This window comes from Cololabis saira, chromosome 11 (assembly GCF_033807715.1).
Source record: "Cololabis saira isolate AMF1-May2022 chromosome 11, fColSai1.1, whole genome shotgun sequence".
NCBI lineage: Eukaryota > Metazoa > Chordata > Actinopteri > Beloniformes > Belonidae > Cololabis > Cololabis saira.
The window spans coordinates 27,796,963-27,824,416 of NC_084597.1; the positions used below are offsets into that span (position 1 = coordinate 27,796,963).

Sequence of the window (27,454 nt, forward strand, 5' to 3'; positions counted from 1 at the left end):
CAATTTTCTTCTTATATTGTATCTTTTTGAAGTTTTTGTTTTCCTCATTGAATGCTTTTTAAAACATTTTTTAGACAAACTTGGATGCATTAGCTGCTTAAATTGATTCCTGTTAATACTTATACGTTTCAACTTTTGCAATGTTGACAAAGTACAGTCAAAACAATGACGCTGAGGTGAAAAAAAATCCCTCAGATTCCCAGTTTCTGAGAAATTGAGGAATAAAGAATGGGGAAAGAGGAACTGCAGTGCTAGAGATGGTCTAATCCCACACGTATTTTGGTTTGATTGTTAATAGCATGCTTCATGGGACATTATGTGTAATTTTTGTCCAAATTAATGTTTGGATGTTACTCTGAAGGAGCTGATCTCAGTGGAAGAGAATGGGCTCACTCCACCCACTAAAACCAGCTGCTACCAATAGAGATTTAAAATATGGGCTGAAAAGGGAGCCGTTGTTCTGTAATCCTGTGGTATTTTGACCAAAGCACGTCACAGATATTTCTCTAAGACCTTAGGAATTTGTATCAGCCTGTCAAAAACAAAGGACATAATATGTCTCATTTAAGAATCCTTATGCAACACTGTAAATACTGAACTCACACGTTTCAAGCTGAAACTGGAATTCTGTGCAACTTGAAAAATTGTATTTCTTGATAAGTTATGCCTCTGACGATAAAAGATAATGAAAAAAGCCAACCTAGTTAATAAAGATTTGAGAAAATCCTGTCTCTATTCAAAATGGCTCCTTCTTGCGTACTTGGATATACAAACATACATAGCCTGGGCATGTGACACAACTTTGCAAATTAATATTTATTATGACACATGACTGAAAGAAGTTAATTCAAGTGTATTGAGTGAGTATACTTATTTTATACTAAAACTTAGGCAGTGTACTTGAAGTTTATTTACTATATTTTATATTCTTAAGAATAGTATAGTGGACTATACTTGGCATATACTGAAAAGTCTAATACTACGTACAATAATACTACTACTTAAACTTTAATACTAAAGCTTATGTACTTTAATATATGTTTTACTTCTTTGTGGCATAAAGTAGATTAAAAATGTTTTTCACTACAAAAATGTTTTTGACTTGACTTAATTGCTCACATTCTAGTCATAAGGGTTTGGCAGTGGTGTTCTAATCATGTCAGGCCAGGCAGCATTAACAGTTTCAGTTTTTAACCTCATATATGAAAGTGCTTTGTACATTGATCTGTCCTCATCAAAACGTTGTATACTTGAATTTTCTTTTATTAAGTATGCTTGAGTATAAGTATATCAAGTATACTACAGACCTTGTACTTGTAGTTTACTGGAAGGTATAGAAACTAATACTTCTTTGGACTAAACTGGAACAATTTTAAGTTTACTTTAAGTATATTTCACTGAACTACAATGGGCTAGAAGTATACACCTAGTACACTAGTAGTATATAGATTAATGTACTTGTATACTTGAAAGTGTACTTTCGTAGACTTAAAATGACCATATAAAGTATACCGTAGTATACTTGCTATACTTATACTTAATAAAATAAACTTCAAGTATACTACTTTTAGCTAAGGGAGGTCTTTTTTTCACTCTACCATTCATTCAAGAAAATTAGTTATGATGCCGGAAGTCCTTGTGCCCAAATCAGTTTTCTAGACTGCAAGAACCGCACTTATCAATACAACTACACAATGAGGTAATGGCGCTATGCATTCATACGCTCAATAAACTGCTTCTTGGAATCCTGTAGGTTTTGTTTTTTGTATGTTTTTAATGGCCAACCTAAATTTGGATCATTCCTAAAATGTTCCACACTGCCTGGAATCAGCATGCATACTCCAGCTTTTGGGACAAAGAAAATCAGAGTACATACTCCACAGTAACGTAGAACCTATCTTAGCATGACTAACATACTTTAACAATGATGCAGAGCTCAAGCACACAAAAGCTCTCGTGATACAAAATCATGAGCTGTTCAGAGGTTTGCATGTTTAGACTTTTTTTTGTCTTGTTTTTTTGCAGTGCAGTGATCAAGACTCTGTAGTACACTACTAGCTGTATGATTAACCTGTAGCTTGAAAAAAGTAAGGAAGATAAAGTTAATTATCTATTTGAGGTGAGCCCTTTAATCACACTAGTGTGAAAGTTGAACCCATAGACTGATAGCATCATATTATGCATTCTTATCCAACATTCAGATGTAAAACAATCCCAAAAAGAGTTCCAACTGCAAAAATAAGGTTTTACAGAGTTTCTCACCACTCTCTCTGCCAAAATGAAAGCTTACATTTAGTTGATTTTCTATAAACATTTTTCAAACATATACCGTAATATAACTGAGATGTCAAATAGACTTATTTCCTTTTAGATCTTACTGTGTGTTTATCTAAGCCAAATATAGTCCAGGTACTGATATCCGAAACTACCATGCTGTACGCCCAAGGCCAACAATCTGGCGCGCTCTGCTCTGTATAAAAAAAGCTGAATGTTCCAGTATGTACCCACTCACAGAATACAGAGCTGCCCAGACCCCTCATACACACTTGCAGATGATTATAGCTGAAATCACACCCGCCCTAGTTGCTAACAGAAAAGAAGGCACAAAATACTTTCTCTGAACAACAATATGACTGCCGAATGTAAAATCTATTCATCCATCCATTATCTATTCCCACTTCTTCCTTTTCAGAGTCCCAGGGGTCCTCATGCCAGCTCTCTGCAGGGGAAAGGCAGGGATAGAACCAGGACAGGTGGCCAATCCATTACAGGACCACAGAGACAAATAACCACACACACACACACACTCTCTCTCTGATGGGCAATTTGGAGTTACCAATTTGCCAAACACTCATGTTTTTGGACTGACGGGGAAAACTCGTGCAAGCACAGGGAGAATATGCAAACTCCACACAAAAAGACCCCAGCTGGGGTCTGAACCCGGAATCTTCTAGCTGTGAGGCAACAGTGCAACCACCAATAAGAGAAAATATTACAAAGTTGATTACAGTAATCCCTCACTATAACGTGGTTCACATTTCACAGTCTTGCTGCTTCACAGATTTGCATTGTGCATTGTGTTCTGCATTCTGATTGGCAAACAGTCTACCCGCTTCTTCACTTCCTTCCTTTAATATGTACTTTACATGTACATGTACGTTAAACAGCTTGCCAAATTTAAGTTTGCAAATTTTCTCCAAAACCTATAATGTCGACAAAACGTTCTGCAACGATTCTCCCGTTCAAATCCAATTACTCGGGTCGCGGTGGCAGTGCTGATCAATTTGAAGCCTTGTATAATAATTGTAAAAAAAAACAAAAAAACTTACTACTTCACGGATTTCACCTATCACGGGTTCTTTTTGGAACGCAACTCCTGGAAAAACGAGGGATTACTGTATATGCAAATGGTACACAGATTACATTTTTAAAAAGCCTTGTCCAGACATGTTCAAAAATGCTTAAAAATTAAGATGCAATTATTTTTAAATAGAAAGAACATACGTGAAGGTTGGGAGGTATTTGTGTGACACTAGTTTTGCGGAAATATGTAAATGAATAGTATCTTAATTTCCTTTTATTTTCCTCTCCTCATTTTCAGTTCAAGCAAACATACACATGCACACACCATTTCATGCTTACACATCCCAGCTGGGTAAAAACCACAGGCATGGTCTGTCACTGCTACGGAGACCACAGGTCTGCAGCTGCAATTCCCACAGTACTCTGACCTTCTACCTTACACACGCCAACAAATGGCTTCCCACAATATATAACATTAATCAGTCTTCATCGGTGGACAAGTTGAAGCCAACGCCAGTTCATGAGGATTTATCACATAGATCTACTAGATTGTTTAGACTCTCGATCATTTTGACTTTAAACTGCGGACTATTTCTTTCTATAACTATCTGCAGTTGATTTACATTTTGAAGTCCATATCTTAATGTTGTCATGAGCAAAAAGAGCCCATAAAGAGTTGCAGACAAACTCAGACATGAAGTCAAGACGATCAATCAAGAACAGGCCAGTATGGACTCCTGGAACAGGTAAATCTTTAAGAATATCTTAAGTATAAACTGATTCCTCAAAAGTTCCTCCATGAAAGTATTGCTGTAGAGAGTGCTGTGAATTAAAGAAAGTAGAGCATATTCGTGGCCCTTAATGTGTTTCAGAGACGCTCTCTGCCACTTCATATAAGAGTAGGGTTGGGTAGAGAGGAAGTAATAATGAAAGCACTTACTGCATCTTTTAGGTTGATAGGACTTTTTAGTTCACACTGAAGCTGAACGATCTGGAGGTTCCCACTGGCAGCTGAGAAAAACAAAAACAAAACAAAAACCTTTTAAATCACTTCATTCTAAATATGTCATACGATTTATCAATGGGATGTTAAATGGGATCTTAAACTAAATCTCACAAGAAATGGTCCCACGTTCTTCACAAAGCAGACTAACCCTGTATTAAAGTCCTTCTGTCGCATTACATCTCAGGTTATTGAAACACTTACCAGCGTGATGCAGAGCAGTCTTTCCTGAACTGTCCACAGCATCAATGGGACACTTGTTCTGGAATGTGAAGGGAATGGTCTTTAAGTGTTATCAAATAAAACTATTGATAGCAGTAAGATCAACATTATTCAGATTTCCCTATTTGATGCTAAAGTGGAAAATTAATACTGAAATCATGTTTTTTTATTAGGGCCCGAGCAATTTTTCTTTTTTCTTCTGACGAAAGGAGGGCCTTTTTGCCCCCCTAAACGTGCCCAAAAAGTCACCAAATTTTGCATGCAAGTCAGGCCTGGCGAAAAATTTGATATTTAATGGTTTACATTAATGGGCGTGGCAAAATGGCTCAACAGCGCCCCCTGGAAAACTTTGTGCCTATAGCCCCACAATACGGTTTGACGTACATGCACAAAAATCGCTACACACCTGTATCAGTACACAACTTAAAGAAAAGTCTCTTGGCGACATGGCCGAAACCGAACAGGAAGTCAGCCATTTTGAATTAATCGTGTCACTTTGGCGCAATTTATGCCATTCCTTCGGCAGTTAATACGGCCCGAACCGTAACGTGCACCCAGGTGTGTTATACATCAAAATGTGCGTCTACATCCTGCGAATATGCGCATTACTTTTCTCTTTCAAAAGCGTTACCATGGCGACGCTAGACGCCAAAAAGCGCGCCCACCCGTCATCTGGTTGGTTCAGACAGAAAAAACTTTGCGCCTCAAGCCCCATAATACGGTTTGACGTACATGAACGAAAATCGGTACACACCTGTATCATGTCGCAACTTAAAGAAAAGTCTCTTGGCGCCATGGCCGAAACCGAACAGGAAGTCGGCCATTTTGAACATTCTGAATTAATCGCGTAATTTTGGAGCAATATGAGCCATTCCTTCGAGAATTAATACGGCCCGAACCGTAACATGCACCCAGGTGTGTTATACATCAAAATGTGCGTCTCCATCCTGCGACTACGCGCATTACTTTTCTCTTTCAAAAGTGTTACCGTGGCGACGCTAGACGCCAACAAGCGCACCCCCCCCTTCATCTGATTGGTCCATATTTGATAGTTCCCCAAAAGTCACCAAATTTTGCATGCAAGGCAGGCCTGGCGATAAATTTGATATTTCATGGTTTGTATTAATGGGCGTGGAAAAATGGCTCAACAGCGCCCCCCGGAAAACTTTGTGCCTCAAGCCCCACAATACGGTTTGACGTACATGCACGAAAATCGGTACACACCTGTATCATGTCGCAACTTAAAGAAAAGTCTCTTGGCGCCATGGCCAAAACCGAACAGGAAGTCGGCCATTTTGAATTAATTGTGTAATTTTGGTGCAATTTATGCCATTCTTTCGGCAATTAATACGGCCCGAACCGTAACGTGCACCCAGGTGTGTTATACATCAAAATGTGCGTCTTCATCTTGCGACTACGCGCATTACTTTTCTCTTTCAAAAGTGTTACCGTGGCGACGCTAGACGCCAAAAAGCGTGCCCCCCTTCATCTGATTGGTCCATATTTGATAGTTCTCCAAAAGTCACCAAATTTTGCATGCAAGCCAGGCCTGGCGATAAATTTGATATTTCATGGTTTGCATTAATGGGCGTGGCCTAACGGCTCAACAGCGCCCCCTAGAATAATTTTCTCTGCCATAACTTTTGAATGGTTTGACATAGAGAGTCGTGGGTGGTCTCATCAGATTCTGTATGGAGTCCTTGACCTTCATTGGCCTGAATTAGCCCCGCCCCTTCTTCTGATTGGTTGTCCCTTTTTTCTGCTATAACTTTTGAATGGTTTGACATAGGAAGTCGTGGGTGGTGTCATTTCTGATATGCTTATGCGGGCGGTGGCCGTGAGTGCGAGGGCCCGTTCATCGCTGCTTGCAGCTTTAATTATTATTATTATTATTATTAAGCTTCAGTTAAAGTCATTTCAGTAATTTATGTCATTTCCCCCGCCATTTGTTTGGAAAAAAACAACCAGCAAAAAAACGTTAAAATATTAATTTTATTTTCATTTGAAGGAATATTGTATCTCTTTTGGCAAGTGTCATCTAGTTCTTGCCATCTCCTATCTTCCTATCGGTAAAAACCAGCCAAAGTAACGTCGTTCTCCTGCCCTGGTCCGCTCTTTCAACAGCAGTAACTATTTGTTGGTTTATTGCACCATGTAACATATCATCAAGGATGAAACTAGTTCATAGAGCTACAGGGGGTATTGTGGCTGATGTGACTAAGAGACTCACGAAAGTAATAACAGAAGAGAAAACAAGAAAGTGACTGAGAAAGAGACCAAACAAGAGTACATTTTAGACAGTGTCTTAAAGTGACTGAATGTCTGTGAGGCTAAGGGAGACGCTCAGGAAAGAAAATGCAGCGTTCCTTTGTTTAGCGTTAAAATAAAACCATTTGTTTTCCAATGAACTGACACAAAAATCTGTCTATCAATGAAGCTAAATAGAAATGCAATTGTATGAGGTATTAAACCACATTTAAACCGATGAGTAATGATTTAAATATTTTAATAACAAAGAATATTTGTGCCAGGTAATACATCTCTTTCTTTGCATACTTTACTCGTCATGATCACTAAATATAAACTTTTTAAACTGTAGCAATATTTATCAATACTGTTAAATGAAAAGAAAAAAAAAAAGTCTGACAGAGAGCCCATTTGGGATTCCTGAGGTTTGCAAATTTTGCTTTGCATAAGCAGAGTGCTGCTTGACCAGGCAGGTGTGTTTGGCTGAGATGCTGCAGACTGTCACAAGCTCAGCAAATCAGACCAAAAAGAGTGCTTTTGCATGCGATTCCTCCTGCTAAGAACTGCTGATATGCACACGCAATCAGCAAACTGAAGAAATGACGCTGCAAAACTGTTTTGTTTGAGGCTTCTTATCAATTGCGATTTCACACATTCAAGTTTTGTTTACACAACGAGTCCTGGCAGGTGACAGTGGTATTTAATGCCATGTTTGACATTTCTAGCATATGCCGTTGTATCTCACATCTTGAAGACATTTCACTAAGGCTGCAAGTTTACAGACACTACATTTAGTGAAATACTGTGATGCATTATAAATACACTACCTGGAAAACAAGGAAAACGTAATTGATTTATTTTAGTTTGAAATTATAGTAATCTAACCCTAAATGATGCAGCGAATAGCACTTCATTCCGTGAAAAAACATTCCTGTTTCAGAAGAGTCAAATTATTGCTCAAGCAAACAAAAGAACTAAGGAGATTACAGAAATTGGGTTAAGAGCACAATAATAAACCCTGGAGGGATGGTGGTGAACATCATCTGTGAGGAAGATCTATGGTTTGAGAGAAATCTCGAATTATGACTTAAATAAATGTTGTATAGAAGTAAGCACATTAATGCACATACATAATTCAAAGGGCTGCATAACCTCAAAAAGACAACTTAAGAGGCTGACAAAAAAGGAAAAGGTTTCACTTTGCTAGGGAGTATAAAGGTTGGACTCTGGAACAATCGGGAAAAGGTCATGTGATCTGATAATTCCAGATTTACCTTGTTTCACAGTGACGCCTGCATCAGGATAAAAAGAGTGCCAGAATCAAATCCAGCACCCGTCATACACAGCGCCTGTCAGGAAACCTGAAGTCTGCGGGGAAAGTATTATGATCGGGGTTGCTTCTGTTGCTCAGGTCTAGGTTTCAGCGTCATATTTTTTTATTTATTTACTTTTTTTTCTTCCTGAAGGACACTGATATTCCAGGTTGATAATGCCAGGATTATTTTCATGAGTTGGCTGCTAAATACTCCAAACCTTTACCCCACTGAGAGTCTGCAGGATGTGGAAAAGACTTCATGCAGAAGACTGACTCACCCATTGCTAATACAAGATCTTGGTGAAAAATAAATGCAACTCTGAACATAAATTAATGTAGTAACACTGCATAAGATTATTGAAATATTGCCACACCGCATGTATGATAAGATCAAAGCTAAAGGTATTCCAGCAGAATATTGGAGCATGTCCCATTTTTTGACAAGCATTGGATTTAGCTTATCAGGTTCTTGCATTGTTGGTCATATTGTGCATTTATACATAAAATAAGCATTTTATAGATGCAAATCATATTCTCCTTTGAAAAAAGACTTACCTGTATGAGTTTTCTGCAACATTCAACATGACAGTTTTTGGATGCCAGATGTAAAGCAGGAAAACCTTGACATAATTTAAATAACATTTTTAGTTAGGATTGGATAAAATCAAAAAGAATAATGAAAGCAATTAACATGAATGGACTATTTTTCATGTTCAAAACCAAATATTGGAAAATACTCATGTACGAAACGCCACTTAATAATTGCAACACTTACCAGCCGCATCAGTGACTGACAGGTCAGCTCCATGTGCCAAAATCACAGCCAGACACTCCGTCTGACCACGAGCAGCTGCCACATGAAGACTATGCACAAACCCAAAGCAAAAAACATATAAGAACAACAGAACTTTGATTGTTAATTATAATTTTACAACCTCAAAGCTCTTTGAATGACAGCTCATTACACCTCCGTTTAGTAAAAAGATGCATCTTTAGTAAAAACCTTAAGTTGTACAGAGTATAAATAAAAAGTTACACAATTCCATTTATTTTGCCTGTCTCATCATATTAACCCCATTGACCCATCACTTTGATTTACAGGGATGTATCCTCACAGTCTAACTGTCAGCTAAATATCTCCTTTGTTTAGTCTTAATGAAATGACTATGCAGCACTGCTAACCACTTTCAAAACTCAAGACTTTGCAAACAGAACATAAGGCACATGAGTTAGTGATGCATGTCTGGCTGCCATACTTTAAAGAATATAATATAATTTCCCTGTGTAGAAAATATTACAAAAATACTGTTTGACTGAAAAGTACATGCCTGTTTTTGCATGTGTATGCAGCAGGCAATCAATACAACCCCCTTCCATCTCAGTGAGCAGAATGAAAGAAACACTCCACAACGCTGCCTCCCCTCAGTGTGTATGTGTAAGGTATACACACATTTCACACACGCTACACACAAACAAAAACACAACTATGTCCACATGCCTTTCAGTCAGGTTTTATCACCATAGAAATACAAGAGACTGCTCCTTTGTGCATCCTGAAAAGATCAGAGGATTGTGATTCCAAGTCAACATGTTCGCCCTGATGTATAGAAACAGCAGGAATGCATCCGTTTGTGTATTTTTGTGTTTCCCTCAGGGAAAAGCTCATATATTAAAACCTGTGAACTCAAAGGGTTAGTCGTTTGTTTCAGCATGTCTGAATCTGCATATTAATTTCTTACAGCATTTGATCCTGTTTTTGATTAATGTTGCTCTATGTGAGCTGCTCAACATATTGAGGTCAGTGGGTGTTGTGTTTCTGAAAGAGAAAGAGGTCGAATATTAACACTGAGCCTCTGTGCTACTGACAGTCTCAAGCGGAGAGGCTTTTGCAAAAATGTGCCAAGTCAAAATAGTGAATGTCATGGAGGCTGAATGAATGGTTGCAAAAAGTGAACCTTTCCAAAAATGAAAAAAAGAGACATATTTTTAGTAAGGCCATTCATTTTTAACATTGTGTTGTGAAGCATGTAAGTAGTTTCATAAGCTCAAGTCTTTGAGCACACAGTATTCTGAGGAATGTGTAATCCTTTAACTGAAGAGAAAACTGAAAATATAGCACGACTAGAGGTTTTCTGCATTTTTAAAATCATAAAACGTTTTAACAAGACTATCTTGAGTGCCAGCTTGACATTCCTAAACTACCGGGTTAGGAGCTCCACATTTCATTCTTATATTTCAGAAGTCACAGTAGATTAAAGTCCATTGCTTTGTCAAAACATAAAAAAAGAAAAAGCTCTACACAATTTCCTCTTTTTTTTTTTTTTTGCAGAGAACTGATTGTGATTCTCTGGATTTAATTAACCCCACTGGGAAACTGGATCAACAACTATAATTCATAGACTGATTATGCAAAGATAAAGATAAATACATAGCAGAAATAAATCATGTTATGTTCCAAATCTGTATTAAAGGCACTTTTATTTATTGTTTTGTAGATGATAAAAAGACTGCTTACGCTGACTTGCCCTCGTTGTCCAGCTTCACAGCATTGGCACCTTTCTTAGCGAGGAGAGTTGCAACTTTCTCCACCTCGCCATGCTCCACCGCAGCAAGGAGGCGCTCGTCATTTTTGTTCCACTCATTCACCTAAATGGGACAAAGACAAACAGGATATTTTATAGGGAGACTGAAACAAAGAGGGAGACAAAAAAAACTGAGATATTTATTGAAGATGTCATGGGCGTTAAACTATATTGGAGAGGGAGGACAGTGCAATAAAAAATGACTGTAAACAAAGCATCATCAAAACAGTAAAAACTTTGGAATATCAATTTTGGTAGTTTTGTCTGTCATCTGTTGACTACTGAAGTCTGTCTATCAAAAATACTCATTACATTTACCGAACAGACAAATAATTGAATAAACAAATATGTGATAATGCATTAATCATATTTATTTGTAGTAATGGTAGATGTATATTTATACTGTGCATTATCCAACTTAACATTCAAAATGACTGAGATCCCTGAAATGTGAGTAATGTTTTTCAGAACGAGACTAGTATTTGGCTGTGGCTCCAAACAGAGCAGTGGGTATTATATGCACACTGTCACATAAACAGCATTTAATAAGGACATCCTCAGATACACAAACCAAATGGCCCCAGATTTACACACTAACAGGCTGTTCACATGAGGAGAAGTGAAATACTGGAAAGCTCTGAGCATGATCTCATTTAGGGACCAAACTGCCACACAGAAGTTCAATGGTACTAGTTACAACGGAACAAGCAGACCACCACTTTGAAGAAAGAAAAACCTGTGGGAGAAAAAAAAGGAGGCAACTGTGGTGAAAAGAACTGCAGAGGACATAACCCCCCCCAGAGTTTAGCAAGTTCATAAACTGGCTCTCCGTGTAATCACTTGTACATATCAGCTTGCAGTACAGTATTAGGTTTGACCTGATAGCCCACTGACCTACACGTGAGAAGGAGATGAACTCTGTGACACCATAAATGCATGCAGTTGCAAATTGTACCCCTTTTAGAAACAGCAATAAGCCAACATGGCACTGCAGGGGGTAAGTAAATAGCCTCTGTGGATAACACTAAAGTGCAAACACTGCAATAAATGTTGTGCAGCTGGTGGAAAAATGCTGGTTTATTAAAAAAAAAAAAAAAATTGCGCGCACACACACACACACACACACACACACACACACACACACACACACACACACACACACACACACACACACACACACACACACACACACACACACACACACACACACACACACACACACACACACACACACACACACACACACACACACACACACACACACAATATGCAAGGTCCTATTCAAAACCATGTTTTTATCTTTTTTTTTTTAACTGGTTTATGTTTGGACATTGCTTTAATTCAGCTTCTATACAGTTCCGTAGTTTTGCTCCACGTATACAAACAAATGTTTTGTAGTTGTGTGTGCTTTGTATATGTAAAAATTATGTTTTTATCTTTTATTGTACTCTCTTTCTTTTAATAAATAATTTCTGTATGTTTGCTGGTAACCTGATATCTGTGGGTTTAAACATTTTTTCCACTTTGTAAAACTCCAACAGATCCATAGGTTTGCAGAATTTCGACTGTAGGACGCATGTGTACAATCCAGGAAACGCACTTTATGCATGATGCGTACTGCTCTCTTAGACTATTGACAGTGAATGAATTGAAGTTTTATAATTATTTCCGCAAACCTCCACACAATAATTTAAATATGGCAAAACCAGAGAACAGTATAGAAAAGGTAAGATCTGTGATTTAGAACCAGTTTTGCTCTATTTAGTACTGATGTGCTTTTTGGCAGTTAAGAGGACAGTTTAGAAGGAAAAAAAACCCAAAAACTTTCAGGCTTATTTCTAAAAGACACACGAAGAGCTGGTCATGAACTGCTACAGTTCCTCACATGGTTCATTTTGCTTTGAACTCCAGAGGATTAACAGAGCTACCTCAACCGAAATGTTGACCATTTAAGAAGCAGAAAAAACATAACAGAAGAAGATAGCTGAAGTCACATGCACAGATGCCAAATGGTGTACTGGTTTGAATTTCTTGTTTTCACAGAAGTAAGTCGACTTTCCTCTCGCCCTGCTGGTAAAGAAAGTCTCATGACTTCTTGCAGACAGTCATGTGTTGTTCAATCAGTATCAAAGGCAATGAGGCCATCAATTACTAAAAACACAACTGAAACTGTTGAACAAGAGAGAATTAAGAGAAGAAAACTCCAAAAAAGGCATACATATACTAGGGCTGGGCGATTTTGGACTAAAATAAAATCCCGATTTTTTTCTCTGAAAACCCGATTTTTGATTTCGATTTTTTTGGTAAAACTACAAAAGACAATGGAATAATTTGTTTCAAATATTTTATTTTTATTTTTAAAGAAAAATAGCAAACAAATTTCCCTATTGGGAATGAAGTGCATTGAAAGATACTGTAAATCCTCCTTGAGTTTAGTAAAGTGACAACATTTACAATTTTCTTGACCAAACAAAGATAACTAGACGGGCTCTGTCTGTAATGCAGTCAGCTGCAAAAAAGGAAAATCGATTTTCCGATTTTCCTTTTTTTAACATCGATTGTGATTAATAAATCCGATTTAGATTTAAAATCGATTAATCGCACAGCCCTAACATATACTCATGTTCTGATAATATTTTGCCCAAGTTTTAAGTGAAGCACCCAACAGAATGGAGAAGGAACATCAAGGGGCTTTATTATATTATTCAACACGTTTAATATAAATACAAGCAGTATTTGTTGAGCAATGAGCAGCACTCTTCTTATCTTGTTTATGGATACCAGGAAGGGTAGGACCAACTACTTTAATTGAGAGTCTTTGTGAATCGGAAACAGCAGCATAACAAACCCACCCCGACTAATGATAGACTGACAAAGCAGTCAGATGTTAAGTACGGTCACATGACACTTAATATTTATCTAAGTAGACTAAACTATAATTTAGGACAAAGGTTTGGTACAGATACATTTTTCCTGAACGAAACTTTAAAGAATGAAAATTTGGCTTGATGTATATAATTTTGAGCTGTAAACATAAAAGGTATGTATGATATTTAACCTTCTCTTTCTAATATTTTTCAAGTCAACTCTACTCTGCTGTTATATATGAGGGCCTTATATGGTATACTCAAAACTCCAGAACTTGATTTCCATCAGATGCATGATGGGAAACTCTTCATTCCATCTATTTCAATTTCTTTTGTTGCAAAAAGATTTTCTTCACACAAGTATACCTAAATGGCAAATTTGTAGTCTCCTAATTAAACAATCACGCAATCTCAGTATTCTCTCAGGCAGCAATTGTTAGCTCTCCAGTACAATGTTATTCATGAATATTCAACTGGCTGAGGGGCTCTCATCAGATATTGTTGAAACAATTATTCATTTATTCCAATCTACACAGTTTGGAATACTGCAAAAAAAGTCATGCATACTACAGTCTAAATTTTGAATCTAAGTGTAGACAATATCCAGGGTAATCCATGGTCGCATCATACAAATCAAAGAGAAGAGTTAGAGGAAGAGCACCATGGAAACTAGAGGTTGCAATGGTCTACAATAGAGACGATTAAAAACAGCTATGTTTTTTAATTTTTTGGTTCAAGCATTTTGAAGTTAATCATACATTACTCAAATCACTCTACATTTGCTTGATATTTTCTGTTCTTGGTCATTTGAGAAAAATGCTGAACATTCAGAGCAACGATAAAGATCCTTCAGAAGTGCCTATCTTATCTGAACTTCCACTCTGTCTGAAGTGCAGAGTCAACGTTCCTTTACTCTATCAAATAGACTCAATACTGTTTATTGATACTATAAATGTTATTATTGTTATCACTATTATGTCACTGAATGCTTCTCAAAGAGGTTTGCACTGCAGAGAAACCACTCTTGCTTCATCTGTACAACTTTATGTACACAAATCTGTCTCAGGAAAGCTCTCCCCTGTGGACTGATGTTTAACATCAAAGTGGTCATGCTCTTCAAAAAAATTAACCCAAAACGGAACATAAATACAGCAAAAAAAAATGTGTTTTTGTTTTGTTTTAAGAATGCATATTGTGATTAGAATCTGGGTTGCGGTTTGTGTATAACTTTGACAATGTTGACATCAAACAAATGTTGCCATTCATGCTCCAATTAACACTGACATGTTAGAGGAGTAATCCAAACGATACCACAACAAAAAGGAAATCACCAACGCAGGCACTTGTAAAAGCACTAATGGACACTGTAGTATGACAATGTGGAAGGCTTGTGTATTTACAATAGGCTGGAAAAAAAAAAGGAAGGCTGGTGAGGACAAAGCAGCATGACACTGATAGTGTTAGGCTATATTTTACTGGACAGGTTTAAGTGGAGCGGAATGCATCGCTCCAGTTTCGGCCACTTACAAATGTAGTGTCATTGCAGGGAGGCTGATGAAGTTATCATGTACTGGCAGGGAGAGGGCAAAATCACTGCAGACCTCAGTTGCAACAAAAGTAATTCAACAAAAAAAGATGTTAACACCAAAAAGGGCACCGTACAATAAAATGTTGCTTGGTTTGAGGGCCAACTGGTCAAATGTGGATGCTAACATGTTACCTAGGGGTAAATGTGCTTCTGTAAAGTGCATTGTAAAACATTTATTTATTTATTTATTTTGGTAAATGTCTTTTCATACTTTTTCTTCATCAAGTCTTATAGGTGTACAACCATTTTCGTGTACATTTATGTTTTTCTTTCTTTAAAGGCTAATGGTTAAACAAATGAATAAGTCATTGACTAGGAAAGAGGGACATGTCAGTGACCGTAACCTGGCAAGAAACATTCTGCCGGTTCTGAGGAAATGATTATTTTTATTTCGGGAAAGTATAGATTTAACCAGGAAGGACCACTTCATTCATAGCTCACCGTCAGGAAGTGAAATTCACTTCCTCTCCTGCTTTGAGGTTTATTTCCTCTACCTCCGTCTGCCTGCCTCTCCTTCAGGTTGAACCTCGCTGTGCTTCTTGTGCCGCCGTTAGTGTGTTTACAGTAGGATCCGGGTGTGTGTTCACTCTTTCTCTGGCCTGACACTCATTAAGACACACAAAGAGTGTGCTGATAACATTAAGTGTTTCCTGTTTATGCAGTCCTGAGGCTGTCTGATACAGAAAGGGAGCAAGAAGCAACTGCAAGCAAGAAGTAAAGAGGTTATTTAGTGTTTGGAGAGACATGCTGAGAGACTGGTAAATATTTAAAAGATTTCAATAACATTTTTTCTTCTTGCTATAAACTTTAGTTTGTACAGATTTATTACTTATTAACTTTCCTTTACCCTTCTCTCCACTCATGTTTTTGCAGGAATCAATCTGTCAAGCTTTGAAAACAGATTATATTATCGTAATTGTTCCAATCGTTTCAGTTTTACAATAAATTGAGGCAAACATTGATGTCCCAAATAGGTCTCCCTGTTTCATTAAAGTAATTTTGTATGAGCTTAGTTTTTTTTTCCTCTAACAATTAGTTATGTGAGACGAAAAGTAAACGGGGAAAGATAAATGGTGACATATCAGTGCATGCTTGTAGGATTCAAATTGGCAAGTTACAAATTAAGTTTAACACATAACCATTTACTTTAGAAAATCTTAGGCATTTCTTGCCAAATAAAGCTATATTATTGATGTTCTTGACATTAAAGAAAGAGTTGTGTGCTTTTATGCACTGCTGCTTTGCCATCACTATGTTTTAAATTGCTAAATATCATGGAAGGGGCAAAACACTGTTTTAACTTAGCAAATATAAGTAGGTAGGTAGTAGGAATGGGCGATATTTTACCGTTCACGATAAACCGTCAAAAAAATTCCCCACGATAAGAATTTGTCATCTCGCGGTAAAAATGATAAATTCCCGTTGATGACGTTTTTGTGTAAAGCTGATTTATGGTTCTGCGTTAAATCAACGCACAACGTACGTGAAGGAAGGAAGGAAGGAAGGGAGGAAGGAAGGAAGGAAGGAAGGAGGAAATGAGCCAGAAAGAAAGAAAGAAAGAAAGAAAGAAAGAAAGAAAGAAAGAAAGAAAGAAAGAAAGAAAGAAAGAAAGAAAGAAAGAAAGAAAGAAAGAAAGAAAGAAAGAAAGAAAGAAAGAAAGAAAGAAAGAAAGAAAGAAAGAAAGAAAGAAAGAAAGAAAGAAAGAAAGAAAGAAAGAAAGAAAGAAAGAAAGAAAGAAAGAAAGAAAGAAAGAAAGAAAGAAACATTCCTGTTGATGACGTTTTTGTGTAACAAACATGGCGGATCTGAAAGCGAGATAGATTTATATGAATTGGTATTTTTTTTATCGTCATTTTTATCGTTATCGGGATAAATGCCAGAAATGATCGTGATACATTTTTTAGTCCATACCGCCCATCTCTAGTAGGTAGACTTTATTCATCCTCGAGGGGAAATTTGTCACAGCAGCACGACACAGAACAGGAAAAAAACAGGACAGACAAATAATAAACAAATTACGTAAAAAAACATAGAAAGACTGACTACTCTGCTTGCTGGATATAAAAAAAAAACCCCACAGTAAAAAAAAGGATATAAAAACAGTAAAAGTGCAGTGGTTTAAGTGGTGCTTTTTTTTTTGCAGTAATGTCATGCGACTGTCACTAGATAATGACAGCAACAACAACAACAGTAAAAACTACATGGAACTGTTAAAAAGTCTGATTGCCATTGGGATAAAAGACTTCGGGAAATGCTCTGTCTTGCACTGGGGGTGTTTCAGTCTGCCACTACGGGAGCTTACCAGGGCGCTCACCGTCACATGCAGGGGGTGGGAGGAGTTGTCCATCACAGTTTCTGCAACATTCTCCTCTCACCCAACTGCTCAACAGACTCGAGAGGGTCTGCCAGGACAGAACTAGCTTTTTTGATCAGCATGTTTTTCTTGTCCCTTTCTGAGCTCCCCCCTCTCCAACAAACAACAGAATAAAAAACAACTGATGCAACACTACTATCATAAAAGGTGTTTAAAAGTAGTCTACAGACTCCAAATGGCCTCAGTCTCCTTAACAGGTGTAGTCAACTCTGTCCCTTTTTGTATATGGCATCAATGTTGTCTGCCCAATAGTTTCACAAATAAAACCAACCAGTTTAGCAAAGAAACAGAGCATTTCTGGGACTTCTGGGAGAAACTTTTTTGACTTTGAACATTGTGAATTCTGACAGACCTGAAAAATGCAATACATGTTTTCCTTTGATGCTTATTGATATCTGTTGAAAAATGTATGGAAAGCTATGATTATTCCTAAAGCTTTGTTGTGTATTTAAGAAGTCTGCGACCAAAAGCTGAACCAACTATGACACCAAAATCCAAGTTCATAATGCAATGGGCAATGAGAAAAAAAAAAAGAAAGTAATATTAGTATTCAGGAACTCTTGCTAAGTCTTGGAGCGAAAGGCAGAATGACAAGAGCTGGTGGATAGACAAGAAACACCCAGTTCACCAAAAGGCCAGACAGATACAGAATTAGCTAAATATGTTGAAAAACACTGAATGGGGTGAATATAAAGATAGAGTATGGAAACTATTCAAATAGACCAAGTCAGAATATGCCTGGTAGATACAGACAAAACAGCCACAGTCATTCAAGATTATTATGATGAAAACTATTTCCCCTAATAATATTTTGTCCTGCACTATCCTCCATACCAGTTCAAACATGTACCCACATTTGTCTTTAAGTAAGAATTATGATTTCTGTGGGATTTATTTCAAAAGTGAAGAAGGTTTGTTCACAAAAACAACAAGATTTACTCCAGTGAGAAATAAATTAGACCAAACCTCATTGTTTAAAAGACAGAGGATGGAAATCCAGACAGGAAGTTGAGGAGAATTTGGAAAAGTGTAAACTTTACAGAATAAAGAGAAATGGTGAACAGAACACAGATATTCTGACACAAGAACAATGTATCTGCCCTTTGATCAGCCGTGCCTGATAACTTCAAAAACTTTACGTGCAGCAAATTCAATGATCAAATGTCCTCAAACAATACCTCCCTTCTCTCAGGCCACAGCTGAAACTGCTTACTCTCCTCTGTAGTACAACGACACACACACACACACACACACACACACACACACATGCAAAGTATATACACACCACAATAGTTTAGATTCTGAAACCAAGAATAAAAGAGTAAGTATGCAGAACAGTTAAACAAAGACCAGATGGTTGTTCTTAGGATAACAGATGCTGCCATATAATACTGGCTATTGTGAGCCTCACATTTAGATAATGAAGCAAATCTAGATTATGGGAAACATTTCTCTAGTTTAGCAACCTTATTTTAAGAAAAACTAATTATGTGCTTAAAATTTAATATTATTTTCCTCAATCTAAAATGAGTTCAACACCCTGCATATTGCGCCATACATCAAATTACCCAAGGCGGCATAAAAGCATTGCAAATTCAACATTATTAGACTTACAATTTAGTATATTATGCATGTTTAAAAATAAGTTGATACAAGTTTAAAATTATTGCAGAAGGACTATTGACTAGAGCAGATTTGGGTATGTGATAAAGCTGTAGCCACCAGCCTTTAGAATAAAGTTGACAATAGAAGAAATATTATCCCTTTCTAACTTAATACTGACACATGTTTGGTTTGTTTTGTTTAATATATATCTCAAACTTCAGTTTGGGAGCATTCATGATTCAGATAAACACTTGGAATAATGCATCAGTCTCTGTGCAGCCATCCATTAAGTACATATGTGGTAGTCCTCCCACATAGACTGTTTACTGTAGTTTATAGACATCAATCGGAACCAAGTTAAATAGCACTCCTACTACTTCCTTGCCAGTAGATTTCTTCTTTTTTTTCCCCTCGCACCAACACTGCCATTATATGAGACTATCACAGATATTATTTGTCTCTTGTAGGCAGTGATATATTCATTTTAAATATATCACATAATTATGTTGGTCTATACTGTAAGTCAAAGACCACATTGCCTTGAGTATTTTTTGCAAAATGTAAAACTGTCTTTCCAATACAGATTCTGCTAAATATTTAAGGTTATGTAATAAGTAATTTGCTTGGTTACAATGCTTTGCAACATTCAGATTTGTCGTTCAAAACAATGCAATAAAAAAGTTGACATAGCAGCACGGGCCCGTTAGCACTGTAGCCTCACAGCAAGAAAGTTCCCGGCCCAATTCCCTGCAGGAGTTTTTCTGTGTGGAATTTGGATGTTCTGCTCCAGCTTCCGTGGGTGCATGTTCAGTTTTTGAATTGCTTTGGTGAAAAGAGTCTGCTAAGTGTAATGACATGTAAACAGAAGGCCCTGCACAGCTGTATAACTGAAATTCTACATCAAGCAAAATAGAAAATGTGTCAAATGTGTTCAAATTTAAGACTGACAGCTGTTAATATGTAACATTCTAGAAATGTTTTTGCAAGTATAACTTAAATACCTTATTTAAATTTGTAAATTAAAATCCACAAAATGTCAAATACAATTTGATGACATTTTGTTATTTCATCTACTCAGCATCTGTACTGAAAACAGGGACCAGGATGAGAGGAAAACAAAAACAATATAGCCATCATCCAGCAGCTCCTCCCTCCATATTAATGACTCTTAAATAAGTCCTACTATTAAATTATGTACTACTTTCCAGCTACACCTATCGCCCCTTACAAACAACTTGAACAGATTACAAGAATCTTTTATGAAGTGAAATGCCGCAATCCTGGGCTCTAATAAAATCAGTCTTGATGAGTATATAAACTATGCAGTCTGAAGTACATTAAAGGCTGCCACTTCCCTAGAGCATGATTTAAAAAAAAAAAACAACAAAAAAAAAACAACGAGGATGGGGGTGTGGGGAGGGCTCGTAAATACTGTTCAAATACTTTAAAAAAGGTTTTTTTCTTTGTTTCTTTTCAACTGAAACATACTCACATTTCAAATTAAAGCTGAAGGTTTAGTGCATGGCCAGCACAGGACCATTGTGGGTGCATGCAGACCTCCAGTAAAAAATAGCGCTCTTGGAAAACTTCCTCTGGATACAAATAGTCTTTTTGCCCTATAAAAAACACTGCTGGGGTTGGAGAGCAAACCAGCCTCATTACACTTGGGGGCTGCTCACAAAGCCAGTGGAGTAGGGAAAAAATACACAGCATCACTCACTTAAGTCGTGATAACGCAAGCAATTTATACAGACACATACACATTCAGGCGAAGTAGGATGGAGTCCAATAAAAAAAAAGAAAAAAAACATTGCACAGCCTCATTGGTCATTCTGTGGTGCTCCAAGCAAAATAATTCCATTGAACTGATACAGGAAACCATATTCGTCTGACCAAACTATTCCAGAGTTGTGCCTATAAACTTACATGACACTTTCATCATAAAATCATTAGACAGAACTGAAAACACACCTCACAAAACAGTTTTTCCATCTCAGTTTTTTTCGACTTCACCGAGGCTGGCCCCCCTTAAATCATACCTTAGTGTGAATATTGTTCCAGTGCAATACAATAGGTCTGAACTGAGCTTCAGGTGTGGAGTCTGCTGCAGTAGGGTTTTTCTTTTATGGACTTTCTTCCCCATCATCTGGAAGCTCTCCTCCTTTGCTAATATATTATTTCTTCATAGCATCTCATCAGTTCTTAAAACTCTTCCCATTCTTGTCAACCCTAAAACTGCGCTCACTTCGCTCTCACCTTATCTGCCTTTTTTCTTTCTTCCCAGGAAATAGTTGTATCTTTCATTTTGTCTACATGAAGTCAAGATTAAACTCCATAGTCCTATATCCTCTGTGGGAAAAGAGAAATGCCACACTTAAAAAGAGCAGCATACAAGCCTCTGGCATCATCAATGAATCCTTAACATGGAACAACAAACTGACCCTTGGTTGAAAGTAAACTCACACATAAATCTACATGCAAACGCATGCAGACGCACGCTAAATTCAAATATTGGGCAGCTTCTTTAATTGAGTCCCTGTTTAAATAGGCTCCAGGAGATTTTACTCTTACTTTCCTAGGATTAAGTTAAACATGTTCAACAAGGAAAATAAAATATAAAGTATATTCATATAGATAGAATCAAATAAAAATATTAATTTGGGGTATGGTGTTAAAAAATAAAATGATAATAATAATAATAATAATAATAATAATAATAATAATAATAATAATAATAATAATAACTAGAAAATTTCAGGAAATTTTGATATGGCAGGGTGCTTGCTCTTTTTCCAAATTAAAATTCCAGACTTTTCCCAGACCTTTTTAAAACTGATATTTTTTTTCCCAAGACCTTAACTTTACATACTTGTATACTTGTGTGCCTACTGCCTACTTCATTGGTTAAGATTGTACCAATTGTGTTTATTAGAAATGTTTGTTAGAATTTTCTATAGCCTAGTATTCAACGAATGCATTATTCACAGTAAATTATGTTTTTACTGATGAAAACGTTTCAAAACATGAAAATCACAAGTACATGAATTTCACATTTTCACAATGCCTTTGAGCATACTGTAAAATTCTACCATACATTTTTTCCCCATACTTTACTAAGACTTTCACACAAAATTCAAGACTTTTCAAGGTCTGGAAAACAGTGTTTCAAAATTCCATACTTATTAAGACTTTCAAGACTTGCGCAAGCACCCTGTATGGGCATGCCCTACCGCCCATTCGTCCCCTCTCGCTGCTTTGGTTTGGGGCTGTAGTGGTTGTGTTCGAGGTGGTTATATTTAAGTTTGAGGTGTTTACGGATGTATTGCATTCATTCCTGTGCTCCCAATAGTTATTAATGGCGTGCGCCTTTTTTTGCGTCTAGCATCCCCACGGTAATGCTTATGACTGAGAAAAGTAATGCCCATCCAGGCACGATGGAGACGCATCTAACGATGTATGCCGTGCATGGGTGCACATTCCGGTTCAGGCTACGTTAACGGATAGGTTTTTTTTTCACCATGGTAAGAAACTCCATCCGAATGAATGGGGCCATTTGGCATGGATTTTGACATAAATTTTCCTTAAATCACAGCTTCATCAGCTACCCTCACAAAAACATGCACACAGTCCTGGGCTATACATGCCCCCTCTGGCCAACCGGGGCGCCAGATGGGGTGGGGAGGATCCGGCCGGAATAACGTGATCCTTCCACGCGCTACGTTCGGCCGGAGAAGCCCCACCCTGTCTGGTGAAAAGATGCGGCCTGCTCACTCCTCAGGTTAAGGAGGAGACCTGAGCTCAGTGCAGGGCCCTCCCGGGGTTGGTAGAGGATGGCAATGCCCAGGACTGTCAGTAGGTAGGAGCACGGGGTGGTAAAAAAATGGGAAAAAAACTGGGATAAAAATATTAAAAAAAAAAAAAAAATCACAGCTTCATGAAATTTGAATCTATTGAATTCCACAGCGTGCCGAGTCAGGGAACATTTGTACGATGTCTCTACGATAATCTGTTGCCTAGCAACAAGCGTCCAAAGTCAAATGAAAATTAAAAAAAAAAAGTAAAAGGTCAGTATCGCAAAAAATTTTAATAATGGCATAATGAGTTTCTACGGTCCGTTAGTGCCAATCGGGCCGAGTGTTTGAAAGTTTCAACGATGTCTCTACGAAAAGTTCGGCCGAGCAATAAGCGTCCGAATTTTCGCCTTTTTTTTTGCTTTTTGGCAACTAGCGTTGCCACGGTAACCCCTATTACTGAGAAAAGTAATGCCCATCGAGGCACGATGGAGACGCATCCAACGATGTATGGCATGCATGGGTGCACGTTGCGGTTCGGGCCGTATTAACAGACGAAAAAAGAGTGCGGAATAATAAGAAAAGGGAAACCTTTTCTGTATACCCTTATATCGCCTTCATTTTCATGTTTTTCCTCATTTTTTCGGGCGTGTTTTATTTTTTGGGGATTTTTTTTTTCCACATCAGAGCGGGGTCATGCTGTACACCCGCTGGTGTGACGTGGGAGTTTTGCGACTTTAGCTTGTTAGCAAAATGCTAGCAACATTGCCCTTTGGGCCATTCTGGACGATTGCAATATGGTCATGCCATTACTTGGCATGCCCATAATAATAATGGATTAGATTTATACTGTGCACTTAAAAGCGCTCACAATGAGTAGCCACAGCTGCCCTGGGCCAGGCTGACGGAAATGTGGCAGCCAATCTGCGCCTAACAGCCTCTCCAAATGCCACCCGAACATTCATACAGCAGTATGTGCCCTCACTGGAGGCAATGAGGGTGAAATGTCTTGCCCAAGGACACAACAACAGATGACTGGGGGAGCGGGGTTCGAACAGCCAGTCCTTCTATCGTTGGATGACTGGCTCTACCGGCAGTGGCTCTACCACCTGAGCCACTGCCGCCCTGCTGATGTAACCCATTAGCAAATGAATGGTTGCTATAAGTGGCACCTTAAACTAGTGTAAGTGAAAAATTGTACCGGTATATAAAAAGGGGGCTTTTAATAGCTGCTTCTTCATAATACTATGTGGCCAAAATAACTTGGTGAGATAGTTAATAGTCAGTAAATCAGATAAATGACTAATCCTTCAAGTTATGCATTTTATGTGTTCATGCTGTGAGGTGCTTGGATGAATCCCAAGGAACAGACTGAAATGCCTTGGTTTATAACATTTCTGACAGTCACAATTAAAGTTGCAATTACTCCTGGCCGGTGTCCAATTTATGTGACAAATCAATTGCATTGCACAGATCCTATTCATTTTCTACAGGAAGCAAAACGACGAGTTGAATGCATTCTCAAGGCGTCTCGGGAAGGCAGTGCACCCAGGCAGTGCATGAAATAGTTCAGCTTGACCCAATTTTGTACAAATAAATTCATCCATCATAAGGGGGTTTCCATTGCATTTAATAACTAAGGGATGTATCTGTGTAAGTATATACCCACTACGTGACGACAAAGGGGAAAATGTACAAAATTGCTCATGGATTAGTGGGCATATGGCCCCAGACCTTATATTACTATTACATATATATTTTTACATCAGTTATGACAACTGCCAAGTATTATTTTGTTTGCATCTAAATAGCACCTGATTATCCTGGATGAAGTATCTGACTATGGTCATAGATATCCCTTAGTCTGCCATCTCCTGACAGTTACATACACAATACCCACACTCTTCCTCCATGCTTTCTACAGATTGATCCTGGGCTGTCTTGAAGGTTTTACACTCCTTTCCAGTAATAATACCCTTTCACTATACCCAGCCAGAACAAACCATGCCAAACCAAGGGAGGCTTGGCCAAATCAAATACAGCCAAGTGAGAATACTTCAGGCTGTAGTTCATTTAAGGGAAACGTTCTATAGCTGAAGGGTTCCTGCACCCCAGTGAGTTAAATTGTGCAATTGTTTTGTATTTTACGTTTTTGTAGGAAAAGCAATGTTCATCATTTTTATCTAATGGCTCCTTCATGTGCTGCATGAAGAATTCTGGGAAACACTAGCTCAATGTTTTTAACCAAACTGTGTACAAGGCATTTTTTCTCAAAATGTTTTCAGATGATCAGCATGTGGCTTTTTTTTCCTCCAGCAGTTCTGCTCCAGTTAACACAGCAGACATATTTCATAACTCCTGATAAGGATAGATGGATGCTATACATTTTGAAAGGGCCAAAAAATACAACTAACTGTTACTGTAACGTTAGCCTTCAGTCTTGCCCTTTAGATTAATTGATGCCATGAAACAGCTGTGTGGCGTGAGAAGAGAGAGAATAATCCACATGTCAATTAGACAGAGAGCGGCTGGGTGATAAGGAGAGTGTGTGTGTCTGATGTAGATACTGTTCTACTACGCATATGCACACATGCAAGAGTATGAGTGCATGTGTGTGTGCGTAAGCTTTGAGTAATCCTGCTTAGACTAGCAGCTGGGGGAGCATGAAGTGTTAGCAGTGTTCAACACTAAGATGACTTTTAACATTAGATTTAATAGGCAAAAAAGCACACACTGTGTGTGTGTGTGTGTGTGTGTGTGTGTGTGTGTGTGTGTGTGTGTGTGTGTGTGTGTGTGTGTGTGGAGATAGTAAGAAAGGCCTGAGAGTAAGGTAATGGTATATGAAGTAAGATAGCTTTCAAAAAGATGTGTCCATGTTATAACTATTCATATTCATAATGATAAACATTTGTATGTAAATAAAAAAGTTGTACCCAAAATTCTGCTGTAACACACACGAGTCTTAGGATTGTTTTTATGCGAGTATGAATCCAAAAGCTTTTAGTGCAAAGTCTTATGAATACAACTCTAATTTCTATGACTACGAGTCTTCACTGTGAACATGAATTCAGGTTTGTGGGTACGAGTCGAAAAACTGTTGAAATGACGTCACAGGCAGGTCATAGGGGGAAGCAATCGAACCCTGAATGATGTGCCTAAGCCGAGGATGGCTGGCAACAGTTCAGCCATGGACACCGCGGGTAACGCAGGGGAAGCACCATCAAAGATAAAGTAAATAACCCATCCAACATTTATTTATTTAGTTATTTATTTCATTAAATTGTACTGTTCAGACAGTCCTAAAAACAATCATAACCCTAATAATTTATCAGACTCGTGTGTTACAGCAGAATTTTGGGTACAACTTTTTTATTTACATACAAATGTTTATCATTATGAATATGAATAGTTATAACATGGACACATCTTTTTGAAAGCCATCTTACTCCATAATGGTAAAATCGTTTAAAAAAAAAGTCAAGGGATCGTCTGTTTAAAATAGCAGGATTATCAACTAAAATAACCAATTGGAATTTTTCCAAACAGTAACATGTGATGACACTCAAAATTGACAGTCCATTGGCACCACTTGTCAAATTTGATTGGCAAAGCTTGTGCAGAGATCCTTGTGCAAAATATTTCACGTCTTATTCATTTTTGCTTGATATACAGAAATTGAGGTTTTCTTATAGTCCAAAAATGAAAAAGGTATGAAAAAGTATTATTCTGGTGCTGGTTCTTAAAGTCCTTTGTAGTAGCCAACTGCAATAGTATTTCAACAAGAAATCCTCACAATAGCTCATCAACTACTTATATTGTGGTCCATTTAATTCTCCTTTAGACAATCCTGTAGAATTAGGTGGCATTTGACTACCCTAAAGGTGAGGTATTGATGTAATAAGAAACGGAGAGCATTATTTGTGACTGGATAAGAAAGGTGAGCTGCCAATTGGATTATTTATGTTTCTTTCTATCCATAGGCTGCTTCCCCTCCAATTGATGCGCTTTATTGTGGCTGTGCTTAGCCTTGCAATTCCAAGCGCTCCAAATGTACTGGCTCCGCTTGAAGGTAATATTTTATACCACTGCTGATATGAATTTAGTTAAAAAAAAAAGGTCCACAAGAACAAAACCAAGTCCAGTTTTACTCAGGCACATTTCCTTGCAATATTCACAAAAATACGTAGCAAGCTTTAAACATCAATCGTTTTTCTACAACTGAGTTGAAAAGCACTTGAACTGTGTTAGTACAATTACATGGGCAGAAATGCGTAATGTCAGACTGAAATGTTACAACATAGTGTTGCACAGTTTAATTTCACTTTATATCTGTACCTAAGTTTATATGATTATATCAACATTGATTGGAATTAATTTGAATGAAATTGATGATTTGCTTTGCAAATCAAAGAGAATTCACTACTGAGATTATAAATGGAGGTCACAGCAAGTATTTCTCTGAGTCTCTTAGTGGCTGTTTGCCAAACTCATTCCCAGAAACCAGATAACACCGCCCGTCTCTCTTTAAGCACTGCTGTATCTCAAACACAGATGCTT

At 37.7% G+C, this 27,454-nt stretch overlaps 1 protein-coding gene across 3 annotated transcripts in view; it reads right to left on the reverse strand.

Annotated features, from left to right (window-relative positions):
* rai14 (retinoic acid induced 14) overlaps positions 1-27,454 on the reverse strand; it is a 54,548-nt gene that overhangs the window by 17,397 nt on the left and 9,697 nt on the right. For all 3 annotated transcript variants that reach the window (XM_061734279.1, XM_061734278.1, XM_061734277.1), the window contains exons 3-7: positions 10,606-10,736; positions 8,866-8,954; positions 8,646-8,710; positions 4,511-4,568; positions 4,244-4,314 (exon numbers count right to left, since the gene is read on the reverse strand). In XM_061734279.1, coding sequence (XP_061590263.1) covers positions 4,244-4,314; positions 4,511-4,568; positions 8,646-8,710; positions 8,866-8,954; positions 10,606-10,736 — 414 coding nt within the window. The remainder of the gene's footprint in view (positions 1-4,243; positions 4,315-4,510; positions 4,569-8,645; positions 8,711-8,865; positions 8,955-10,605; positions 10,737-27,454) is intronic.